Raw genomic sequence first — 18576 nt, 5'->3', positions numbered from 1 at the left:
CGTGAGAAACTCGATTGCCCAGGGTTTAGAAATTCACTCGTGATGGACACTGAATTCTGTACAGAACATTGATATAGATGAGCCCAGGTGAACCGTGTACATATGGATGTGTATGTTGATGTCGTGTAACGAATCGTTAAAAAAACAACGAGTAGGGTTTTGCAGTTTTTATCATCTAGATACACAATCCGAACCAAGTCCTCGCTCACGAAGGTCTGTCACGGTGCCTTCGGGATCGTCGTCGCAGTGGGTCTTCGGAAAAAGCTACTCTTACCATCGTAGAATCGTGTGTTTCCGCGACAAAAGTTAGTTTCAATTTCACCGTGAATAAACGACACGACGTGTAAGTCGACAAAATTTTCAACGTGGAGCGCAGAAGACGCGCGACTAGTTTTGCAATCAGTCAGCCCTATGGGCCGGCGAAGGTCTCATCAATAACAGCTGGCACGCTGAGAGTTCTCACGCGAACGGAGAAAAAATATGGTTAAAACAGCCATAGAACTTTTGGCAAGAGAAACAAGAGCAAAGGGAGACAGTGAGAGAAAGAGAGAGAGACAGAGAGATAGAGACAGACAGACAGAGATATTTCGTACGAAGCTGTCATGCCGTTAAGGCATAAAAAGTATCCGGATCGGGATTCTAATCATGCATGCAAGACGAGCGAGAAGAGCACACGCTAGAGTGCAGGCTAATTTGGTTGATTGGCCAGGTGGACATGCGCCAACTGACTGAACTATAAAAGGATTACATTTCACGTTTCATGTACGAAAGGTATTTCATTCTTCACGTCGATCAATTTTGAAAGACACACTGTATCAATTGGAATCGGACACGGTGTCGGCTCGGGACGAAAGTCTTTCACATAGATGTGAACTGTACAAATTTTTACACTAGGAGTCGTTATCCCAGCAATTTTCAGAGCCTTGGTAGTTCGCATTGGTAGAGCGTTGGCTCGCACGATTGCCAATTGGGGGACCGTGAAAAACGAATGATACCCAGTCGGTGGCATCGCAATCGCCTTGAACAGTGTCTTTCAATGAAGATTAATGGTGTCATTATCTCATCGCCATTATTATCATCATAATGATCGTCACCACTGGCTTAGCGTATATATGCAAGATAATGGTTGAAACTCGAGGCATATGTACACATAAGTAAGACACAGAGAGAGATAGAGATAGATAGAGATATGCAAAGAGACAAAGATAGAGGCAGATAAAAGATGATAGAAAGACGAGGGAGGGCGGGGATCAAAGAAAGATGGTGAGAAAAATGACAGAGACGTTGACTTGGAGACAGAAAACGTAGAGAGTAAAAATCAATATGGTGAACGAGAACGGGTGAGAGAGATTGTTAACGTTTAATGGATACAGTTCAATGAGTTAAACTGAGAATACAGAAGGGAGGTTAAGAAGATATAAAAGAAAGAACAGAGACGTAAAGGCAATAGTTATAGACGATAATAAAGGCTTAGCGAACGAGTATGAGACGTTACCTAAGTCCCGGCCCCAGGAGCGCTGCTGCTGCCCCACTAGATCACAATATATCACAAGAGGATAGTCATAACCATGTCACTTCGTTAATTGACGCAGTATTATGCTGCTGCGGCTTTATTACTTTTTTTATTTTTGTTTCTTTTTTTTTTGTAGCATAGAGACGTAGGGGAGAAGAAAGTGGACAGGTCGTTTCGGGAGATCGTGGATAGAAAGGGCTTCCTGTGTGATTCGCCTGGTCTTACACGTAAATCTCTATATATATATAATATATATAATATAGTCGTTAACTGTTTGCGAGTCACACAAATTCTTCGGGTACGATGCAAATAGCCATAATTGATCTTCGATATAAGGGATTAAAGTAATCGACTGACGTGTGATTCGCAACTCATCTCGATATGTCTGGCCGTCTGTACGCGCGCAGATATATCGTTCAATTTGTCATTGTATAAAGTACGTATCTCCGTTGAAATTGGAGGTCGATTAGTAAGAGATTCGATAGCAGAGAACTCAACGAGAACCAAGAAAAGAAACTGTTAAAAAAGGAGTGTCACTAGACTAGAAAAACTTACAATTTTTGCACTTGCATTTCTTGATCAGAGTTTCATCTTTAATATCCTCGTGGCATGCTTTGCAATAGAACCACGCCCTGAAAACACACAACGTATTGTGAAAATTTAAATATACAAATAGTTTGGAATGATGTTTATAAAAACTGGTGTGACATAATTATAGTTCTGGCAAGATATATTATAAAATACTTTCAAGTGAAATTACAGCCCTTTTAAGTACGTTAATATCTATAATGGGAAGTAATTATAAATGTAGTAAAATAAAATCAGGAGGTATAATCACGTAAGGGATTATTCTTTGCATCAAAATAAGTGGAAAATGTAGAATAAATTTTTTCGTTCTGTAAAAAGTCGAATTTAAAAAATATCTATACTAATCGTCATTTCTACTTATGATCGTGTTAGCAAACATTAATAATGGTATAGAGTTATCTATTTTAAGTAGCTCTACCTAATTAGAAAACGGTAAGATCGATAGAAAACAAAATACAAACGTCAAGAGTTCCAGATACCAGCCTAAGTAGAAATAGCCAGTAATGGTCAGACACGCCAGCCAAGCTCTACTGTATCGCGTGCGCGTCTCATAAATATCCAAAATTAATTTTCTCGAGAACGATATCCCGTAGAAAAAAAAATGTTATTCTACATTTTCAATCTATTTTATAGTAAAATTTATGTTTATTAATAATTTTATTAATAAAATATCATTCTCACCTCTTCACTTCATCAGCAGATTGAGCAATGAAGAATCCCTGAGTATTTGCAACGATCTTGGCACCACGTGGATTGATCGAGATCTTACTGTCGCCGCCTCCTTCGCCCTTTATCTCGATCGCCAGCAGCAACAGCTTCAACTTCGTGAAGCATAACCTAGGATGAATTTTTGCATAATATTTGATACTTCACGCAGAATCGCGGGAAAACTAAGCTTCATTACTTACATTCACGTATATAAAAACATTTATTAATAATATGTGTTTAAGCAAGTGCTCTAACATAAATCTTCGAGAACAATTATCTTGTGAACTAAATTTCGTGACATTCTTTTTCGAATTTTATGCAAGTATGCTACAAATATTTTGAACAAATTTTTTTTCAATGTTATATTGTAAAATGTAACTCGAAACAACGTGGTGTCACGTGTGTAAACAGTGTCGATTGATTCCGTAATCGTATGCTATACGAATGACACTGTCCACGTTAACTAAAAGCGTAAATACGATAACAGCACAAATACTTATGAATTATTTCTATATACTTAAACTTAGACGATTAGTAAAGCGTACGGGTGGACTATAAAACAGGTAATGGAGCACTAACATACAGGATCTGTATGATTCGTTAATGCTTCAGGAATTGTGGCAAATTGAAAACTGTTACGACCCTTGGTAGCATATAAGATGTTCCTGTATAAGGTTCTAACGAACTCTGCTTGAACTTTTTTATTGTTTTCCAATACTGAATTTTTAAAATACCTTTCAAGTTTAAGGAAAGATTCAAAATTTTAATTAATGATGTTAATGTTATGATATGTTTAAAATATAAACAGTACTTTCAAATAAGAATATCTTTTAATAAGAGAAGGATCAAAATTATATAAAATTTACATCTTATAAAACATCCATAAACTACTGACAGGTTGCATATAAATGTCAAGCAATTACTTTCAAGTTTTGCATGAATCATACAAGATATTAATTGCAGAGTGTGCACACATTCACAGTATCGCAGAGCCTTCACAGTTGGTTCGTTATTTTCCATATTTGTATTCAAAATAAATTTATCCATCCGTTAAATTGTGTTAAAAAATCTTAGCTGCAACGAATGGAACCGTGACGCTCTCCTCTACCATTTCGCTAATAAACGAAATATTAAACAGGTTATGCAAAGCAGGTGTCCCAGCAAGCAAGGTAAAACAGGGATTGTTCGTATAAAAGAATCGTTAATGTATAGTAACTCGAGTCATGCGAAGATAGACGAAATCTAGTGCGCTCTAGGCTAACGCTCTAATATCCTATGCTACTCCAAACTTCGAGGAACAGGCCAACAAACTAGTCCTCCTGTTGTGTTCGATAAGAACAAGTATACAGGCACCGTGTTATAGAATAGTAGTAATAATGAGAATGATAATAATAATAAAGATATGTCTAATATCTAATACAGCAAAGGGCTCGTACTTGATGGATTGGTAAATACTTTCGCACACACAAATCAAATCGTGACGACGAATTCAGAAGTGTACAAAATCAACAGATAAAAAATGGACGAAACAATAATATATTCCCTATAGACGTAAAATAGCAGTGCTGGGTAAAATAACAATTGGAAGATATAAACGTGGTGCGTTTATATGGTTCAAGATAAGAAATTGGTTTACACCAATACTCCGGCACACCATCAACTTTTTGGCTTCAGCGAACATTGCGTGAAACAATTTTCGTTAATGTTGTAACTGCAAAATCAAAATAATTCTTTCAAGTGTCACAAGTATTACAATCAATCATTATTGTTAGCTTACTTTTTACTCATTTCTTTATCACCTGCTTTTTTTGGATCGATCATTTTCTTATTTACACACCGGTTTGGTTTGATAATTTCAAATTGTTTATGAAATCAATATTTAAAGTAACGTAACAATTTTTTATATTTATTTGGTTTACATTTCAGAAACGATTACTGAGAATAAAAATGATTTGGTTATGCCCAGCATTGACAAGTAAATAATACATGCAATAAGTACGGTGCAAAAATTGGGTCAAAGAGGGCAACGGTAATAAAATAACAAGGTAGACGTCTCTAAGGACTCAAAAAATACCATGTGATCTTAATCTGTGTACAAAGTAATCGTAAATAATAAAATATCGAGTATTCCATTTGTTCGTGTAATTTTATATTTATCACACTCTGGTACTAACTAAGTACCTGAAAAATTAAATCCTCAAATTTAAATTAATCTCTTTATTCAAATAATATATGGTACGCGAACTCACCTATGAAATTTCCCACAATTGATGACTATACGTTATCATTGAAATTGATTATACTTCATATAGTAAAGAGCAGCAGGCATGCGTGTACAACGAACACTTTTTCTTGTGGGGAAGATTAAAACGCTACACCAACGAACACTCACGATGGGCAAGGACAAAAGAAAATTCATTTCCCACGTTTCCTTAACATATTCATCAAAAATATACTATATGTAATATTATGCTTACGCTTGACCCGTGTAGAGAAAATTTTCTTATTTGTGTATCATATGATGCCGTAAAGACGTCAGTATAAAAATACATGATACATTCTTTTGGGAGGCATGCAGATTTCATCGATCTAGACAATTTCCAAACGTCAAGTTACCTATATGACGAGTCATTAAGATATTTGTTTTAATTGATTTAATTTAAATAAAAGGTATAAGGATCAATGAAAATCAGTGAATATTATGCCATTGTCAATGTTTACAAACACATTTACGAACAGACACGATATCCAAATTGTAGGTAGATACTCAATATTACGCGTCTCTCATGGTTTAAATTATTTTCGAACATACCTTTAAAACACTTTCGTGCCACCATTTGATATTTTCGTTTTAATTAACCTACCAAATTGAATAGATACATTCCACTTTTTGTTTGTGTACTTGGGTGAACAATTTGACCACCTGAATGGAAACATATCTTGATGGTATATACCCAATGAAATAGTTCTTTTTGCATAACTTAATTAAATGATTACCACCCTTTCTGTAATTTTACAAATTCAATCAACAAAAAAGCAACTTTTCTCAGCGGCAAGTATTATGCGACGCGTTCAGCGTTATTTGATCCGTGCAAGAAAAGAAAAGAAAAAGACTAAAGAAAAATGGAAAATCTAGAGTTTCTCAAACAGCATAACAAAAAATGAATTTGGAGAAACTCATGAGAAATTAACGTGTCGAGAAAGTCATGTCACCGTCGTTGCGATTGCAGTAAAAGCTGACACACAAAAGTATTGATTCCATTAAACACCTGTTTTAAATATTGTAACACGCACTAACTAAAACAGCGCAAACGCTTGCACCTGAAAATCAATAAAGGAATGAAATTTTTAATAAAAGAAAAGATAATTCAAACGTAAGAAATCAATCGTCCACAGTCGATACAGACTTCTGTATATTATTATATTATGTAGTGTTGTATATTATACTGGATTGTGTTTTGGAAGTACAGCCACTTTTTTCTTACGAAAACTGTTGTTATCGATAGTGATTGTACCTCGAGACACTAAAGCTAACAAGGTATATGTTCAAAAGAATGATTTTTTTTTGTTATCTTTGCAACCTTCGTCCACTTCTAAGATAGTGCTCACAAAAACACGCTAACAGTGCTTAACGACGGTTTAGTTGCTGGTGAAATCTGCATTCGTCCCACTAATAACTACTTCTATGTAGCGTAAAAATATATAGATATATTGGTAGAAAAGTCGAATAAGAGAAAAAGCAAAGTATTCGTTAAAAAAAGTACGACAGACGTTGCTACAACGACTGGGATAAAATGATCGATTGTATGCGTATATAAAATGTCAAAATACATCCAGAATACCAAAATTACCAAAACCATAAAAAAGGAAAAGGAAAACGAAAACGAATTAAAAAACGAAAAAAGACAAACTACGCTGGCTAACAATGTTCTGATAGAAGTAAAGGAACGTTCAAGGAGCAAAAAAACCGAGGTGACATTCGTATCCACGTACAAGTGTATGTACATGTCTCACAACGATGTCGGAAATACACAAAAGTGTGTGTGTGTGTGTGTGTGTGTGTCGCGTGATGTGCGAGATCCAAGGATCGAGTCAGATAGAATAAAGAAAATCTCGCACTCGAGTGTGTCTCTCAAGTGTTTTCGTGTGACGTGTCCCGTTCAGACTTTAGATGTATCATTTTACTCGATTGCTACGTGTCTGTGTTTCTTTGTGTTTGTATGGTTAGTGTGTGTTTGCTTTGTATGTATATATTTTGTGTCTATATGCTATTGTGTGTATATGGTTTTGCGTGTGAATTTCATTGTATGTACGCTATTGTCCTTGGTATTCAAAAAGTTTGCAAGTGTGGCAGCCAATGGCAGCGAGGACTTACTCGCTGGCTTGGGGAAATGTCATCCCGGTAAAGGACGGGGAGAGTGTTTCCGTGTACATCTCGCAGCCCGTGCCCTGCAGGTAATCATTCTGCCACGCCTGAGTATCCGGCGACTGAAACACCAACCAATCAGGCCCCACGTCAGCAAACCTTTCAAGATCCACGACGTATTGGATGAACTTAGCACGAGGAGGTATCCCGACTCCCGGTATGCTTCTCCTCGTGCAGGCAAACAAGGCAGAATACGGTGTTCCGCAGGACCACACTGAGATAAAGGGAAACATTTCTCGAGTCGAAACGTTTATCGAAAACAACGCCGACGTATATCATACGGATACGTCTTAAAAACAGTTTCTGTAAAAAAGTCGTGTTAAAGGTCTCTAAAAGGGATCAAATGTGAGAAAGTAATCTTTCCTTTGCTTATTTTTCGTTTGTTTTTAGGTTTTCACCGTCTTGGTTACAGCAGAAAATTTAGTTGGTTAATACCCTTTTCCTGAACATAATGTTTATAATTCATGTTGTACGTTTTGGGATTATTTCAGTAAGGTACAAGACTCTGTCGATAGGGCAGCGAACTTAGTTGTAGAACATTCTGTAAATAAAACTCTGCTTTACTGACGGAGTGATCTACATTATCGAGTCTTACCAACAGAGTATCCTACCTTACTGACCAAGTGCCCTCTCCTCTTCCACCCTTCTGTCTCTTCGTTAAAGTACAGAAACCCCTACCTCATCAACGATGTAATTTTCTAATCATTTTGGATATTTTAATACATAAACACGGAATTGTTCTAGGAGAGATAAGCAAGTATAAAACATAGAATAAATAATAAACATTACATCCAGGGAAAGAATTTTTGCCAACTATAATTTGCGCCTGCAACCAAAAAAGAAATAAACAAATCGCCCTTTCCATTAATCCAGCTAAATCCCACGTCCCTTCCCAATTTTTTTCTAAATTCGAAAAAAGGAAAACAGAAGTTCCATCGGTAGCAGAATAACGTGTAGACGTCGCTTGGCAGGATAAGGTTTGCGTGGCTCAGAATCAAACTGACTTTGATCGGAAAGCACACACTAGGTAACCCTTTGCTATCCTCTATATACGAACAGCTTCTGACGAAAATAGAATGCTAGTATTGAACACTTCAGCTGTACACATGATCTTCGGCAAACAGCTTTTGGCCAGGTTCCCGTTGACTCTGCCTAAGTGCGATTCTTAATCGAACGAACGATCTCTTCTCCTCGGTCATTGTCACTATCGGCTCAATTATTCGCGATAGAGCTCTTCGTACAGGCTGTCCCAGCAACCGTAACGCAACCTTAGGAGGACCGATTCTTCGTGCAAGAACAAATCGAGTATCATATATTATTTATTTTTAACCGACTTCGAAAAGGAGGAGGTTACTCAATTCGACATGTATATATATTTTTTTTTTTTTTGTAGTATTAACTTCAAATGTACTCAACAGACATACATCTCAGATGTTTTATATTCATTTTTGCTTTATCTAATATAATATTCATCTGGAGATTTCTTTCTTTATTAAGTCACGAATATTCTAAATGTATAATTAAAATTTTTACTAAACCAACCAAAATTTGTATTAAATATATAGATACGTTCATTTTATGCTTTAACCTATAGACAGGAGCGATCAATTTTCACATACCTCCCTGAGAAAGTGTCACAGCGTCTTAACCAACAGTCCTGTATGTTCCGGCTCGTTTTTATCGACAACCAAGGGTCAAAGAAAACCGTTTTATTCAACATTTTGGATTCGTTTTTGCACAAAGTTTCGGCTTGCGTCGTTCTACGATTACTGCGACACTCTGCGGTCGCGTAAGCATGTTTTCATGCACGGTGGAGTTCTAAAGCTCTGTAGACCAAGAGGGCTCTTTTATCGACACGACATGCAGCTCGATACACCTTCCATTTGCAAGGTTTGAGTTACCTTTCATCGCAAAACGAGCTGTTCACGAAATCGAGATGAAACCTACTGTACACGGTCCCTAATGCTCGCTCATTGTATCCACTTGTTGTTAATGCATGTTATGTGATATTCTCGTTACATACGAACAACATTCGTGTCAATCAGTACCGCGGAGTGTCGGATCGATGGATATGAACAACCAGGCGGGAAACGAAGATGTCCACAGAATAATTGTCCAAGGTAATACGCCGAGAAGAGAATAATTGTTGATAGAATAAAATATTCATCGAATATTTTTGGAAGTTTTTGCGCACAAGAGTCGTTCCCAAGACGTAGTGAACTCAAAAATCGGCAAAGTGTTCATGCTGTTGGTAAGAATATCTGAGTGGTTCTCCCCACTACTGTTTCAATTCGAAGCATATATGTGATATATGCCTTCACGAAACGTTTAACACATTTTCACGTACTACGAGTTGACTGGTTTCGTTGATCAATTATTCGGAGTTCATACTGTTTGATAAGTATACTCGAAAGTCGTCTAGAATAACTAGATAAGGTTTGAAAATAACTGAACAACCTGAAACATTTAACAACTATAGTCCATTGAAATAGCGAATTTAGCAAAACTGAGAAAAATAAATTCCTGTTTACAACAACGTGGGAATAAGTATGGAAGTAACGCAAGTGTTTATCAAATAGCTGTTTCTATAAATTGAACTGTGTTTGTATCGTGAGAAGGAATTTTTAATAATTTGTCAGTTAATTAAGCAAGGGAGTCCGTAGCACACGAAAATGCGTTACATTATTTTGTGTTAAACATAGTATTATGTACACTATATTGAAACTGCATGTGTACAAGGTGAGCCATTTAATTGGGATTGCCTAGATATCTCTGTTGCTTGAGGATGTATGAAGAAACTGTTTAGAGGAAAGACCAGTTCTAAATTCTTATAAAAGATGGAGGAAAACTATCTGCAACTATTATATGTGCCAGTCTGCTCACATAAGTTCAATATATATTACATTTTATCATGATACGTCGAGGCTACGACAGTTGCTCAAAACGATGATACAGAAATGGAACACCCATAAAACATCTGCATATTCTGGAGCTGATAAATAAAAGTTGTTTTTTTATCCTACATGATATTTTCAAGTTTACTTTATCGGACAAAATTCCATGTAGGTTTTACTACTGCAGAAGTTCTTCCAGTTCGATCCAGCCGCGGATAAATTTGATATCCAATACTCTTGCGATTCCGGAGCAATGCGCCAAGCACCCGTCGCGTCGAAGTCACGTGCACACTATAATATTCAGTCTTCTAAAAATTCCAGCAGAATGGCAGAGAAGCGAGGCATATTTTTGTCTCGCGAGTATTCCTTGAATAAAATACGATCGGTTCATCCCTGATGACACAATTTGCCACCAAATGTGAAATTGCTCTTACTTCTTCATTTCTTATGGCTAGGGTTGTCAGTTAGAGAATTATATTAACCCTTGAATGAAAAAATATTTATGTATACTCCATGTAAATGTTAGGATAAAATAAAACATCAATAATGTGATTTCATATTATTCTATTATTCTCTTTATTTCTTTCAATTTCTTTCATAAACAACTTCTATTATATTAATCTTTTCTTCTATATATTTTCTCTTTTCATCATTTTCCTGAACAGTTTAATCAAGCAATCGTCAACAGAGAAATGAAATTAAATGGCCCACCGTATGTATTAAAGTATCCATGAAAAATCTATTCTACGAAATCGATATTTGCGTAATATCTGCGTGCAATACCATTGACGATGCGATCAATGAAAAATTGTTGCAAATCAAGTCTGGTGATTGCGTTCGTAAACTTTTGTTTCGATCTTATTTTTTGGAAGGGGGTAAACCAGCAAGCTTACACGCCATTGTCCCCGACGTGCCTTAGGAAATCTTTGATTATCCATGTCCGTGCAATCCGCGGTATCCGATTGAGTTTGAACCGTACATGGAAGTTGCGAAAAACGGGTGAAATTACTGTAACGTTACTAAAGCGATGAAGGGGTGGCTTACATCGATTAGGTGTAGAGCACAGATACGGTACTGTATGGTATAGTTGACACGTTCATATAATATATGTATGTACAGGGTAGACCGTTTCATGAGGAACACACGAACGCCTCCGTTGCTTGTGAGTTCGTATCAAATTTTTTCAAGACAAAGTTAAGATATCACAAATTGCAAAAATATAAAGTAAATTATTTTGTTGGAATTTTCAAGATCCGTGATGTTGGTTTAAATTGAACCATATATCATAATGTTTGAATAGATCGTCTGGTCATTTATATTTAAATATTAATATCCAAATTTATACTTCATATGGTATTTAAAATGCCTGAACATGGCATATAGTTAATCGAAGAGGCTTAAATATTTCATCAGCAGATAACACGAATATTTGAAAGCATTATATGTATTAATGATATTAATCATCATGGACTTTAATCATGATATATTCTATACGTAAATTTATTATACAATTAGATTGAATACGTGTGATTTATATATAGTTCCATTTAAACAAAGATAACATTGAATAATTTTTTCTTCTTTATGTATTTGCTACTATGAAATGTATGGCTCTGTCCTGAACAGTTTTTGTCTTACAACCACAAGCAACAGAGATACTCGGGGTCCAGTGAGCCAAAGAATCGACTTGGCTGATGGGAGAAGTTCCAGAATTGAGTGCTCCTATTCTGCACCTATATTACTTCCTACCAACTTGGTCGCATGTAGCGAAGTATTTCAAACATTTCACGACTTTCTGTTTGTCAAACAATTTTGGCAATTACATCGTCACCGATCGTTGAATATTTAAAAAACAACATATCGGATAATAAGGTCAACTGAAAAATAAGGAATAAAACGTAATATTTTTTTGGCAAATATGTAAATAACAACCCTGCTCAATAGAAATTACAGTTTGATTTATCAAATTATCGAGGTAAAAATTCAGACTTTTGACAAGGGGTTATTATACTCGTAAAAATGAAGATTCATTGCAAAATGTTCGATTCCAACACTATATTCGTCGAATGGTGAAGAATTCTAACCATCCGGGTTGCTGGCCAAGTCAGCCAGAAGTAGAGGACTTTCCTACAAGAGGGCAAGTGGTGGGAGGTCTTCCAAGTCGATTCTTTGGTTGACTCGACCTAAGGTGTTCCTATTCAAATGGTCCAGCTTGTATATACAGAGTGTTCCAAAAATCCCTCGATACTTCTTTAAAATAGGGTGAATTCAGAACACATTTCCCACTGACAGGTTTACATCTATATTTTCAAACTAGATACAAGCATTACATCAGAAAAGAATAACACAAATCACTCAAAGTATTAGTCAATTTCTTCTGAAGTTTTCTGTACTTTTAGTAAATCTCGTCGTGTCGAAGTTTGAAGCTCAATAAAAATCACAAAAATAATTTTTAGAAGTATTGCATTCTGTCTAGAAATATATTTATAATCGCGTCATCTAGAAATTGCTCGAAATCCACCCCACTTCGCCGAAGACCCAAAGACTTTTAGAACACCCCGAAGATATAATCCATATAATATATATATAGCACAGTGGAGCGTAGTGAAAGACATAGGCGAGGCAAAGCTTCATCCTTTTTTTTTTTTCTTTCTGATTCAAGAGACTACCGACCCTTCTCAAGTGATTCCACCGTCGTTAACGCGAGCACGAAAAGAAATGGTTGACCGAGTCCATGTATCTCCGAGACAGGGATTGCCGTGATAAGAATTCTCCAACAAACTGTGTATACGTGCTCCCCTGAAACGGACATTTTAGCCGCGGCGCTCGAGATTGTGCGATCATTATCGTGGACGTTCCGTACAAAGATAAGCATCCACGAAACGAAGAAACTTTTGTAATGAAAAGATTCGTCGATTCCTTCGACCATTGGTATAGACATTGCATTACGAGTAAAATTACATCTGCTCCACTTCGAAATTCAACGATGTTATACACATTGAATTATTGTGAGTGATTCGGACTTGGTCACAATTTGCCGAGACTTCCCTAGCTCAAACATTTTTGAACATTAAAACATTACACGGTTAATTTTCCTCATATGTGAAAAAAGTTGGAATTCTGTACTAGAACATTTTTAAAATGTCTAAATTAGGTTCTTTTTTAATATTCGGACAAAATTCGTAAAATTGCCATTGCAGTTACAGTGACCCACGTATTTATAACCCGATAATCGCTAATTTTCAACAAAAAATAAATTTGCTTCGAGCAGAGAATAATTGATTTTACACAAGCAAGTTAAAGAAATATTGAATTTAGACTGGAATAAATAATATTTCACAACCAAATAATTCCACCGTGTCCCACTTCGATCCATAAATCGGTCCTGACGAGACAAAACTATTTTAAGTCCAAAGTTCAGCAATAATTTAAATAGCAATTAAGAGTATGATACTCGATTTGATTTTCACAATTTCAACTCCAAACTTCTTCGATTTGGGTTTAATATATTTTGCCTCTAAGACGCAGAAATACATGTTTCAGAAAGTACGTTACACTGGAAAAGTGACAAATACGAAGTTTAAATAATTAGTATTCTACAAAGAAAAATCTTTAGGTGAAATATTGTATTTATCTTATCTTAAGTGAAATAGGACTTTTCTTTTTGATGTCGAACACAAAGGTCACTTTCTTTCCTTACTATTTTCACAGAAAAATGTAAATTCAAATGTAAAAGAAACCCAAATGACATAAACATCCACAACACATCCTCCAAAAGATAATTCTTTTTAAAATTCTAACTAGCTCCCTCGACAATTTTCCAAACCAAACGTGCTTTCTGTATGACATGTACGCTCATGGAAGAAGCTACGACACCCCATATAACGGCCCAGAAGACACGCGGCAGAACCACGGATCTCGTCTCTTGAATCAGATATATTGCAGGTATCTGCTGGATGTTGGGTTGGTCATGAACCGACTTACTCAGTGGCTTTGGCAAAAGGCATTCCAATGAAGGTAGGGCTCAGTGTTTCGGTGTACATCTCCATTCCGGTTCCACGTAGGTAGTCATTCTGCCAAGCCTGCATATCGGGCGACTGGTACCAATCAACCAACTATTTCTAAATCACACACGCTCCTATGCATGTACGGATTTCTCGCGTTTGTCCACAGTGAAAACGACCGTGTTCTCTCACGTCGCTCTCTACATTCGATACGTGTCCGTGACGAAAAATCGCGAACCCCAAAACGTTCCTCTTAAGCGTCTCTTAAGCGTAAAACCCGAAAAAAAACTCTCGAAACGACGAAAACGAGAGCGCGAAGCAAGAGAGAAACAAAAGAAAAACAACGCCCGAACCTAGTTTCTGAAAACATGGCCGACGAGGTTAAAAAGAAAAAGTAAATGGCTCTCGCAAACGCGATCACTGTGAACAGCTCGACCATGAAAAAACCTAAGGAACATTTTTCACACATGCATAGATACAGAGTACGGGGACAGAGCGTTTGTCTGCCGGTGAACGACATTCTACTGACCGTCTTGAAAGAACGCATAGCGAAGAGATTGGCCATCATTGTGCTGAAACCCGGCGCCAGACAAGACTGCGCGATGAAACCTAACTTCAGTTCGGCTAGGCAGATTACGTCGTCGCCTTGTTTCCAATCCCATGATGGAATGTTTAATAAGTAGGCCTGGAACAAATTTTAATTTCTGTAGAGAGTCTGAGAATTCATGGGAGAATTTCTATTTAATAATACGAGTAGACTAAGGCTCGGGGGTGCAGTTTTCATCTGAATTCTATAATCGATATTCGATGTATCGAGTGTGTTTTAATTGTGGGATCGACTTTAGTGGTGACACCAATTTAAATTAATTTATTGCAGCAGCAAGCAGAAGCTGAGTCAACGTTAAATAAAATCCAAATCTCTAATTAACATGTTTAACTATTAGAAGTATACATTAAAAAAATATTCAATGTTAGATATTAATTAGATATAATCTGACTCGAGATACTACGTCAAAATTATATATAAATAACAGATTCATCCCAGTTAGTCAAAGTCCCCGAAATACTTCGTAACAGTAGTACCTTGTTGTGATATTGCATTAATTGAATGATAACGCGAATGTCATCCGAATAATTCTTGATAGAGATTACGCGCATGATGTTTGCCGCGTCCTCTGCGTCCGGATCTTGACAGTACTTGTTCGCCAGTACCAAACACGCGTCCGCCTCGTGTACCTAAAAAGGACCAAGACACTTTTATTCCAACGTATGACCTCGCGCGCAGGATCATTAATAAAAGTAGATGTAATTCGGGGGGCGGGGGGGTGTGGGTCGGGAGTCAGAAAGCAGCAGCAAAGTTTGAAATTCGAAACAGGTTCTCGAACAAATAGTAAACAAAGGAATCGCCGCGAAAGTAAAAGTACCGCGAGCGTCGTTCAGTTGAACCGATTTTATTAACATTCGTACGAGTATGTGTTACTTCCAAGTGTAGAAACGTTCTAACAACCGTTCTAACGATACTTTATATTCTATCATGTATATATAATCTACTCGGTGGAAATCTGTATAAGTAACCGCGAAAGGTTGCGTTCGAAGTAAGTGAAACGTGTAATCTTTATCAAAAGTGGTGCATAATCGATAAAATAACAAATGGAGGGATTCGTCGTCGAAACATACAGAGGAATGCAGCTACGTGCTGAGATTCCTTGCAAGCATTAACTTTAAGCCAGTTTCTGTTACGTGTCGCGGATAGACAGAAGCGAACGTAACACGTGAAAATTACACTTCTTCAAAATGAAAACACACATGTGCAAGTTAATAGTCTTCCACGCGTTTTTCCGTGTTTCTTCCCTTTCTCCCGTCGTATCCGACGACACGTACTCTCGACACAATTTCCAGAACACTAAATAAACTATGAAAGCAAGTAACATTCCTTACATGTGCACTAAATATTAACTAAAAAGCCGAACTGCTAGAGTTCACGGAATCAAAGCACTCTCATGCTCGTCGAACGTTCGTCGACGTGACCTAGGTTCGATCTATACGCAAGAAAGAAAGAAATTAAAGATACTAGGCAAAACATAGCCAAACATCATAGCCTGTGTTTTTTTTTGTACTGCGGGGTGTATCACATCTAACAAAGAGCTGTTGCTCGTCGCCAGTACTCTAAATCTCTAATAGAAGCTAGCTCCTAGAAAAAAAGATTCGTTTAATGTTTAAACTAATCCTTCCACAAGCACATACCCACCTGGATCGACAGCAGGCATGGATCTATCCAGTAGGTGCAAACGACCTTCGAAAGACATTTTTCTAATACAAGTTCGCATGTCAGAATTCATTTACGTGTACACGCGCACACGTTGGAAGAGATACTATTGATATTAATACTCTCCGTTGCGACGTCTCGCGAGAATCCTCGATGGGAGCTAGCACAACTCGGAGATTCTCAGCGAATTTTGTTCGTCTAAAGGTTTCAACGTGGACGCCAAGAGCACACTCGTCATCGTCTATGGTCGCATTGGCGACCGACACGATTCGAATGAGCGATTACAGACTGATGAGACACGAAAGCAGATGACAGCATAGGAAACGCGTCAAAGGGGTCCACGAAACACGGTTAATGTGCACAAAAGGAAACACACAAGCAACAATCATCCTTGAGTAACAGCATTTGTCCTGTTGCACAAACGTCGAGTTCAGAGCGACACCGACTCGCGTGGCAGCAACCGTGACTGTCTTCGTATTTTCATTAATGGTCAGAGTATCTCAAAATAATCAATTACTGTAAAATTATGTATTGTTATTCCAGGTGACTGTATTATTCGAATGCTTTCGACCTCAATACTTCGGTCCTCTATTATGGGGAGAAAACAATATGTCCACTGTAACTATATTTTTATTTGTTTAAAAATTGGGGAGATATTTTTTAATAAAATTATTTCTAAAGTGTCGAAGAAGTAGAGGCAAAATAAATGATAATGTACATGTTACTTAATGATTCATCCGAGGCTAAATTAATTTTTGGAAGATTCCTTGCAAATTCCAAAGGACACTGTCTAACTTTTTGTAAGACATTTCTAATTATTTCTTTTACTATATTTAAATAGAAAATAATACTATGTAATGCTTGATGGACCAATGAAAAATATAATTAAACATCTTAAATTTACAACAGGGTGCATTTCACCCCTCAAATATGCAAGAAAATCACATAATGGTTGATGTCTCTCCTTAGTTTGTCTCTCGAAGACCGAAGCAAGGTCGTCATGGGAGCTGCCACCGAAGAAACGAGGGATCCAGCGACTCATGGTGTATCGACAGAAAGGGAAGGCGTCCGTAAGGGTAGTCGCGCGATACACACGGGTCGTTCCAAATTAGTCAGCGCGATTATCGCACACTTACTTCGTGAATAAGGGGATCGGGGTTGCGGGGTTTTTCTTTTTTTGAGCGGTAGATATATGAGACTCACCTTGACTCGCTGCAGATCAATGGGGTTCATGATTGTCCCCTGAAAGAACTCCACGGTGGTGAAATGCCGCTTGAACAGTCCCTCTAGCTCGAGATCTGGTGGTTTCCTAAATGGCATCGGCCCGACAAAACGATATGCTTTTCTTTATAAAAACGTTCACCTCTGGCATCGAACCGCGCTTTTCGCGAGATATCGCTGAACAGGCAGGTCGTCGGACATCTGACTTATAAATGTAAACTAAAATGGCTCTGAAATCGCTGTCTCTCTCTCGAGAGAGAGAGCGAAAATCCTCCTTAAGATATCACCTATGGATATCCAGGGATTATAGGTTCGCTAGATACTGTTTTTCGTCTATTCTATTGTTGGTCAGGAGTGACCTCCCTCGTGGGCTATGGATACACGAGATATGTGTGATATGTGATAATATAATAGATCTAAGTAAGTCTCTACTGCACGCTGATTCGGCTCCATAGCTCATTACAGCATACCATGCAGTCGCAGGCGGTTGCTTTCTACGTTGTAATTATACTATGTTATAATCATGTAGTTCGTACATATATGTATGTATGTATATGTACATATGCTATGTACGTATGCTTGTTCGAGTATATATTGGTATGTACATGTATGCCTTGTACTATATACATACTCCAACGCGTACTGAATTGTTTCTCTGAAGTGATCCGAAGCTTGAGGAGTTGAGATGAAATTTGTATGGAAGGGTTAGAAAAAGGATTTTGATTTAGAAAATCACTTCGTAACGTGGCATATGGTTTTATATGAGTTCAATGCACAAATTTTTTTGCTATTCATTCTTATTAATTTTATATATTATTATTTAATTAGCTTCAAATATTCTAAGAATAAAAGAGAAGTGAACAGTCTTTATTATTTCACGAGGTAACATATCATTAACAAAATTAATTGCGATGCTTCTACGAGCGAAATAATCGTCTACTTCATGCGGTATTACT

The 18576-nt window shown here is 37.2% G+C and overlaps 1 protein-coding gene across 49 annotated transcripts in view; it reads right to left on the bottom strand.

Annotated features, from left to right (window-relative positions):
* Positions 1-18576, bottom strand: part of LOC128874370 (calcium-activated potassium channel slowpoke) — a 110583-nt gene that overhangs the window by 21595 nt on the left and 70412 nt on the right. For 14 of the 49 annotated variants that reach the window (XM_054119105.1, XM_054119076.1, XM_054119082.1 and 11 more), the window contains exons 9-14: positions 17603-17708; positions 15217-15369; positions 14663-14818; positions 14114-14244; positions 2783-2938; positions 2069-2145 (exon numbers count right to left, since the gene is read on the bottom strand). In XM_054119105.1, the coding sequence (XP_053975080.1) occupies positions 2069-2145; positions 2783-2938; positions 14114-14244; positions 14663-14818; positions 15217-15369; positions 17603-17708 (779 nt within the window). Of the gene's footprint in view, positions 1-1495; positions 1532-2068; positions 2146-2782; positions 2939-7184; positions 7298-14113; positions 14245-14662; positions 14819-15216; positions 15370-17602; positions 17709-18576 lie in introns of all 49 variants that reach the window. The other 35 variants (XM_054119078.1, XM_054119112.1, XM_054119086.1 and 32 more) reach the window with 9 other exon arrangements.

The sequence above is a fragment of the Hylaeus volcanicus genome, chromosome 3, assembly GCF_026283585.1.
Source record: "Hylaeus volcanicus isolate JK05 chromosome 3, UHH_iyHylVolc1.0_haploid, whole genome shotgun sequence".
NCBI classification, from domain to species: Eukaryota; Metazoa; Arthropoda; class Insecta; order Hymenoptera; family Colletidae; genus Hylaeus; species Hylaeus volcanicus.
The sequence above is the reverse complement of the archived record's forward strand: the minus strand, read 5'-3'. Positions and strand labels throughout refer to the sequence as shown.